The sequence below is a fragment of the Dysidea avara genome, chromosome 13 (genome assembly GCF_963678975.1).
Source record: "Dysidea avara chromosome 13, odDysAvar1.4, whole genome shotgun sequence".
Classification (NCBI taxonomy): domain Eukaryota; kingdom Metazoa; phylum Porifera; class Demospongiae; order Dictyoceratida; family Dysideidae; genus Dysidea; species Dysidea avara.
Window position 1 is genome coordinate 16,427,333 of NC_089284.1, and position 8,343 is coordinate 16,435,675.

The 8,343-nt window shown below is 37.5% G+C and overlaps 1 protein-coding gene across 1 annotated transcript; it reads left to right on the plus strand.

The window, feature by feature from the left end:
* Nucleotides 1-1,048: 1,048 nt before the first annotated feature.
* On the plus strand, nucleotides 1,049-7,973 carry LOC136243783 (ornithine decarboxylase-like). The gene is made up of 11 exons (XM_066035387.1): nucleotides 1,049-1,360; nucleotides 2,270-2,306; nucleotides 2,362-2,524; nucleotides 3,460-3,592; nucleotides 3,647-3,735; nucleotides 5,205-5,286; nucleotides 5,595-5,678; nucleotides 5,722-5,880; nucleotides 6,106-6,195; nucleotides 6,244-6,455; nucleotides 7,717-7,973. The coding sequence occupies exons 1-11, from the start codon at nucleotides 1,193-1,195 to the stop codon at nucleotides 7,847-7,849; spliced, it is 1,350 nt and encodes a 449-aa protein (XP_065891459.1). The 5' UTR covers nucleotides 1,049-1,192; the 3' UTR covers nucleotides 7,850-7,973.
* The last annotated feature ends 370 nt before the right edge of the window (nucleotides 7,974-8,343 follow it).

Genomic DNA, 8,343 nt, shown 5'->3' on the forward strand with positions numbered 1-8,343 from the left:
CGGTTGTTGTAGTTATGGCTTCAATAAGTAGCCCACTGATGACATTGTTGACGCTCCTTAACACTTTACTATGATGTGTTGACATGATATCCTAAAGTAATCTGAGAAGATACTATCATTAATCCGCCTGGCTAAGTATTATTAAGGCCAAGAAATTATGCATGGTAGCCTACCTAGACAGGTTCCACTGGATTTCTTTAGACATTGTTGAGTGCTGCTGATGCAAAATGATTAATATGGAAAACGACAAACATTAATTGTCATGTGCATGCTGCTGGCCAAATCATTTAATTACCTCTCAATGTATGTACACATTTAACTATAGCTATCGATCCTGCTCCAGTAGCTAGCTGCTCTTATAGGTTTTGTATACAGTATACATGGCATGCATGCATAGGATTCATTGATATAAATGAGGTCTCTAATGTCACCAACACCGAAATGTCCTTGAGCTGGTTATAGAAACCTGCTGATTAATAATTCAGACTTCATGCACATTCACAATGCAAAATGTAGTTGTTTTAGAATTGTCAATCGTGGGTTTCAAAAAAAAAAACCGGCAAAAAAAACATATAGCTAAATGCAGTTAAATCAAGTCATGTTCTAAGTTGGTTTAATAGGAACCACTCACCCTTGATTCTTCATAATTTTGTACCTCAGTTTCGAAGAACCTTGGGCTGGTTCCTAACCTGTGGCTTCGGGATGATATAGTTAAACATTCCACTGGCTAGCTCTCAAGTGATGTTTAGCTCATTACAAAACTGGATGTTGTGAATCTTGTTTTGATAAGATCAGTTGTAGTTCTGTATTCACACAGGCTTTCAAGCCTTCTCACAGGGAGTTCATAACATTATGAACTCTTGTTATAAAATTATGTAACTAATTGAAATTGTACATATGTAATTGCACATCAGCATTATACCCCTGGAGGGGTCCTGCTGATTAACAATAAATAAATATATATATATAACTGATTAGCATGTAACCATGGTCACAATGACGTCACGTGCCTTGGGACTGATCACGATTTGTATCGTGTTCGGAAACCACAAAAGTAGCGGGTAGTATAAATCTCGCGCATTCATTCGTTATCTTGCAAGCAGTCTTGTAGATTATCGACAGAGTGTAGTTAAGCCTTGAGTTAAGCACAAAGCAAGGCGCCAAACAGTGGTGATCTCGGTGGTGATATAGAATGGAATCAGGGTGTGTTTTGACAGACGGTACTGCCCTACACGTCTTCCCGTCACGAAACAGCATCGAGGATATACTTCACACCAAAGTTAACGCGACAGATAGAGGAGACCAGGAAGATCCCTTCTACATTGTCAACCTCGGAAGATTGGCTCACCTATACAACCAAGTACGGGTAGCTATTAAACTACGTGGTGTAGATCTACATTCAGTATTTTGATAGCTACGTAGCTAATATTGCATCAGCCACTTTTGATGCGGGCGTGGGGTAGTTTCTCAAAGGAAGCCGGCACTCAAAATCACACCAACACAGGCTATCTAGGATTATCAAAGGCCTTCTTAAAAGCTTATGCTTGGCTTTATACCACTGGAGAACCGCTTTCCGTAGCTGAAAATGATGGCTGGTTTGTCTAAGCATCGAAATGCTGAAGCACGTGATCAGTAATGAATTTTGAGTGATTTTTTTTTACCCGGACTGCCCTTGCCAGCACTAGGTGTTAAAGTGCTGGACAGCTGGAAAGACCAGCAATCAAACAAGAACGGGTGGGTGATGAGAAACTGTAAATCACCTTTGTCTAAACAGAGCTTTAGCTATAGTCAGGTCTTTCATACTCCTGCCTTATCATATTGTGATCTCATTTCAACTCACCAGCAGCCCGCTAGCTAGCTATAGGAGTGAGAAGTTTACAAAACACAACGTATCATACCAGCCTCAACATACCATACAATCTACTTGCTTGTTTGTCAACTTTGTAGGAAGTGGTTTGACTGGAAGCTTTTGTTATACTACCTGAATGCTGCATATGGTCATGTGCGTGGCAGTCACACTCATAACAAATAAACAAACTGGCCCAAAAGGTTGTCTGATGCAATATAGACAGGGTGTGTACAATCAGAAGTCCACTGGGCAAATGGGCTTCTAGTGCAATCACATTTACTGACATTCCTGTGGTTTGTGGAAACCGGCTATATTTATTATGCATAAAGTATATTAGTGATACCAAGATATTAACTCTTGGTGACACTGATAGCTATCCCATTATTTTACAATGATGCACAGGCTGTATTTTTTATATAGTGGAGTGACTTGCTTCCTTCTGTCATCCCATTTTATGGTAAGAATTAATTTTAGTGTACATGTCATGTGCTTTCAATCCATTACTGATATAGCTGTCAAGTGTAACTATGATCCAGTGATATTACAAACACTGGCTGCACTGGGAGCTGGTTTTGACTGTGCCAGTAAGCAAGAGATTACCACTATACTAAATCTTGGAGTGGATCCATCCAGAATCATCTACGCTAATCCCTGCAAGCAGAAGTCCCATATTAGGTAAATGAATGAAACATAAAACAATTTACAGGTAATTAGACGGTGTGAAGAACAGCTGTAACTGCATGCTGGCAAAAATTTGTTATGGTTAACAGTACCACATGTGTATTGCCAGCAATCAGCCTCTAGAAAAAGTTTGAAATGTAATAGATCACTAAGTACCTAAAGATAATGGAAATTTTACATATGAATCTGTTACTCATGATAAACTTTAGAGCGACTTGAAATCATAATCAGTTGCTGTTGTTAATTCATATACTATTGGGAACAAAGTGTGTGATGAAAGTACACAGCAATCAATTAGTAGGTGTGGCTCCACATAAGTCAGTGGACAACAAAACATATCTTATAGATGCATGGATATGGCATGCCTCCTACAGACAGCAGCACACATTCTTTTACGTAGTGGTTATTCGTCTGGTTCTGGACACCAACTTATACAGGCTACTCACCCATCATAACTCAAGTATCAAGCACACTAGTTGTATGAAGTTTTTGTTGAGCTAGGGTTGAAGCAAGTGTCCTGGAAAAGCCAGGCCAATTGCTCTGAACTCACCAAAAACTTACCTTCATACAGACAGTAAAGGACATCATTATGCTTAACAGGCAAACTTATTAAGGTTAATGTTAGGATTAGGGTCAGGTTCACTTGGTTTCTTCTTCACCAGCCCGGTCTTACTATATAGCTACAGGTTACTTATTGAATCACATTAATTTTATAAGATAGAAAAGTAGGAGAGCTGAGTATCTAACAGCGGCGGTAGCACAGCCAGTACCACCTTGGCCTTTCGCACCAGTGATCCAGATTCAAACCCTGGAAATTTAGTTAATCTTTTTGTCCTAAGTTTTTTTAAAATTACATACAGAACTGGATGAATAGCCCTTTCCTTCCTTTAAACCTGTACATTGTTCATAAGTTATGTTGGATTTTGTAGATTTGCAGCTGAAGTTGGTGTTGATGTGATGACGTTTGACAATGAAGTTGAATTATACAAGATAAAGAACTGTTTCCCTACAGCCAAGTTGGTGATCAGGATTATGGCAAATGATCCTACTGCTACAGTTAAAGTAATAAGCTCACATCAACTATTAGCTGTTTATGCTGTACGTTTTGTGTTACAGCTGGGGACAAAATTTGGGGTGGAATCAGGCCATGCTCCTCATTTGCTATCAGTAGCTAAAAGCTTTGGCTTGGATGTTGTGGGAGTGAGGTAAAGGAAGAATAAATAGCACTACTTGTAATGGTATACAGTGCATATAATATGGAGAACATGTTTGCTTTGGTTTCATGTGTGTCTGTTAGTTGTGTATACACCTACACAGGTATCAGCTTGGCCTAGCAGTGGATATTGTGTTTTATACGAACAAGCTGTTAATTAGATGTTATGACTATAAGTTTACCATAAACAGTGAAAGTTTGGCTGGACTACAGTTTTATTGTATCTATTGTTCAACAATGGCTTCATGGTACATACTTTTATCTATTGAATTACTTGACATGCTCACCTGCCAAACTCCAGTCTCGTTCTCGTGAAAATCACTGCATACCCAAATAAATTTTTGACTATAAAACTCTTCTGTCACTTGTAAGACCTTGAATATACTGTAATTGAATTTTCTGTTGAAAGACTAAATGAAAAATGAAAGAACAAAGTTCATACAAAAGCTACAAGCTACAAAATCAATCCTCAGTACAAGAATGCACAATATTTTTGTATTATAACTCTTTGTAGTTTCAGGGTGTTGTGATATATTAACCACTGTGAATAGCATGCATATGGCATGGTTATGGCCTGCTGTTATAATTTGTAAGGTAAATGATTATAAAAGGCTAATAGAAATGGATTTGCACTTCAACATAAAATATAGTTGCTCATGGGAACTAAAATATCCTTTAAATACAGTCCTGGAGCAGGTGTGCAGCTGCTGGTTGTGTTATGTCCATGTGTAGATAAATCTAATGATCCACTGGATGGTTGTCCAGTGTACACAATATCCCCTTTGATTGGACAGGGAACTAGAGAGGGTGCTCTAGTAGTAATAATTGTGTGTGTAATGGATTAACTGAATAGCTAGTGTGTTCATGTTGAAATGATACCTGAGAAAGCAGTTTAACAAGTCAACCGTGTTTTGCTAAAAATAATTGTTAGATAATTATAAGTGGTGATTACTGTATTGGTGTGAAGAGCATTGTTTTGCTTTGTTTGGTTCCAAATACCAATTTGGAAAGATGGCAAAGGCTTTCCTGTGTAAAATTTAAATGTATGACAGTGCTATGTAATATTTGCAGTACATGGCATGTTCTGTTCATGAGTTTTTGAGGTATCTAGTCAACGTGAATGTACTACATAGTTTGTGTTCCAGATGTACTATTATGCAGTGTTAGAAATAAAAGTCAGCCATTGGCCGTTTCTGACTGATTTTGGCATTTAATTGACCAAGGATTAATTGACTGTACATTTTCAACCATTAATACCCATATTCAATTTTGCAAACGTAATGGCTGAACACCTCTTGTTTCTAATATTGCAGTGTATTACAGACACACATGCAACCATTGCATTTATTTTAAAAGTAGTAGCTTGTTATATTACTGACTGTGACTATAAATAAAAGTATTGTTTCTCCGGCATCATGTTCTCCATATAGTGCATGCTTCAAGTTTGTGTGTGTGTTGCAGTTTTCACGTGGGTAGTGGAGCACAATCATCTTCTGCTTATGCTAATGCATTAGCTCTTGCCAAAGAAGTGTTTGTTAATGCAGTAAGTTTAGTTTATGATGGGATCGGCTGTCACATGCTGTAACAACTGTGGTGGTTGCCATTGTCAATTGACATGTTGACATTTGCATGTACTTGTCTATAGCTAGCTGCTCATACTAAAACTGACGTTGAATTTCTGTATTGTTTCAGTCTGTTTTGTTGTTAGTTGTATATAGCTAGTCTATAGGATTTCTAGTAGTGGCAGGGCAGCTACTTGTAGTCACTTGAAGCATAGTTTGTATGGAGGAATAGTAATAGTGATGAGATGTCTTAATTGTACAATGTTTGACAATCTATATTTATCATTAGGAGAAACTGGGATTTACTATGAAGTTGTTGGATATTGGAGGAGGGTTTCCTGGTGCAACTGGAACTGAAAGTTTCTTCCAAGAGGTACTAGTATATTAATTTTAACTGTAGTTATTGCACAATTTAGATTGCTAGTACTGTTATGTCGTCCTTGGAGGCCACATTTGGTAGCCAGTACAAAGACCTCAAGGTTATTGGAGAACCTGGACGTTACTTTGCCTGCTCCACACATGTGTTGGCTGTGAGCGTGATCAGCAAACGATGTATATCATCTCATCCTAACAAGGTAACAAATTAGTACAGTAGACCCTCAGTAACCCCAATAGTCTCAGGCAATGGTAGAAGTGTCCAGATAAGTGTATTTCTGAAGTCCATTTATAAACAGAGCAATGCTCTAATAGAACATACACCTGTATGCAATGTACTATAATAGAACAATTGTTTCTTATTTCAGATAAATGCTACTGTACATGATATGCGTGTATATAATATAGTGTTATGTATACTTTAGGAATTCATGTATTACATCAATGATGGGATATATGGATCATTCAATTGCCTACTACACGGTCATGTCAAACCAACTCCGAAGATACTACAGGTGAGAAAATGGCTCCAATAACTCACTGGTCAATGTTATCCATTGTAGTGTTCTACAAACTCAGTTGCTACCTCAAGTATTGTATGGGGACCAACATGTGACTCAATAGACAAAGTGAATACTGCATTTCTACTACCTGAACTCAACGTGGGAGACTGGCTGTACTATGAAGACATGGGAGCCTATACCATATGTGCTCAGTCTCCATTTAATGGCTTCTCCAGACCAATGGCTTATTACTATTGTACAGATAAGGAAAGGTGTGTGGAATGATGGTGTAGTGGAATGATGTGATGGAGTTGTATGTCCTTTCATTCTAACTAGTTTACTTTGGACTTAGAATACACTCTCCTTTTAGCTGACCTAAGTATTGTTTGTAGGAATTTTTCTATGGCGAATTGCTGTATATGACCATTTTAAAACCAGGATCAAGATACACACCGGATACTTCAACAAAAACTATACAATACACGTCTGGGTCCTTAGGCTGTAATTCTAAAAAACACCAGAGTTGATGCTATACAAGAGTCTATCATTAAAATCACTTGCTCTACCTCAAGTGCTATAGAACTTCATGTTCATTCACACATACTGTAGTTTGCATGCCAAAGTTAAGGAAAGCAACTGTCTCCACAACCATATTATGGGAAAATTCTGCAAAACAAACCATTCAAGAATTTCGATATTTTCTGTTTATTCACAATATGCAGTGGTGGATCTAGGATTTCTAAAAGGGGGTTTCTGAAAGTTGGTATGGCTGGAAAATAATTTTCTCTGGAAATCTTTGTGATCTTAGAAGCACTGAGATCGGATTCTGGGCTATGTACCTTTAGTTATTAACAACCAAGGATTTGAATGTGTTACTATAGTATAGGGCAAAAGTTGTGACTAAGCTGTAGCTTTGATTGCTCTATTAGAGTAGTTACCTGACTGCTCTATTAGAGTATCTCGATCATTTTGAATGCAGTGGGAGGTGAAAAGTGAAGTGTTGCTGAGGGTGTTATAGCTATAAATGGTGTCAGTTAAGTACAATTGCATGCATGCCACTGAAATACAGTTGTTTGCTGTGTCAAATTGCCAAAGAACAATAATGAAGACTGCTAAATTTAAAAGGGGGTTTCTGTCGAAACCACAGAAACCCATCTAGACCTGCCACTGATATGTTTCTAGCTAAACTGCTTTTATATCTTTGTGTATGAAAATAGGACAATAGCTGCATCATTGCTCAGATACTTCACATTAACTAAACAGTTGAGTGCAGGTCCTAGTACGTTGATTAACTCTCAAGTCAACAAATTAGCACTTTCGGAGTCATTCCTGTAGCAGCTGTACATGATGACCTCATGTGAAACTTGCAATTTCTATGTGATCCCATGCCACATCAGAGCACAAGGATCGCACAATTGACTTTCTTGTGAATTAATGCTCAACTCAAGAATACATAATTATTGCAAAATTCATTGATCACAAATAGTCGTTACTGGCAAGCACTGGACGTTATTTGTACTTTTGATTGTGTAGCAATATGTTGAGGAGCCTGTTGGGGTCATCATCAACAGAAGAACTCATCACTCAATCATCATTATCATGTCAACAACTGGTACAAGAACATGTGAACACAAATTGTTTGAAGATGGAAGTTGACTGTTGTTAACAACACTGAACCAATCATTCAATGCCACTGTCATAATATTTATCATTTGCACATTTTATCAATGATGTATAGCACTTAAGCACTGAATTTTATCACATGAAAGTCTGTTATATAATTCAATCTAGCTGGCTCCATAATGTGGTTTCAAGAGAAAACATTTATATGGCTTGGGATTGTTAAATTCTTATGAAACTTTTAGTAAACATGTTCTATGATTAAAATAACATCATACACTAGTATTCATACCTGTGTTTATACACAGATGTTATTACCCTCTATTGTATTAATATAACATGTGTACAACCATCATGAAACTACTATCTAGAGATTTGTGAAAATCTCTTCCAAGGAATTGCTCACTCAGAAAATTTGCACCAAATAAGTTTGCATAGTAGGGCCAAACCTTCAACAAGATGTTACCCAGTACCAATATAGCTGTACATTAGATAGATGTGTCGAGCACATAATATGGCACCCAGTGAAAATTAAAGCAA

Coding starts and splice junctions, on each gene's coding strand:
- LOC136243783 (XM_066035387.1), top strand. CDS start 1,193: ATGGAATCAGGGTGTGTTTTGACAGACGGTACTGCCCTACACGTCTTC. Junction 2,525..3,459: donor AAGCAGAAGTCCCATATTAG/GTAAATGAATGA, acceptor TGGATTTTGTAG/ATTTGCAGCTGAAGTTGGTG. Junction 6,196..6,243: donor CAACTCCGAAGATACTACAG/GTGAGAAAATGG, acceptor TATCCATTGTAG/TGTTCTACAAACTCAGTTGC.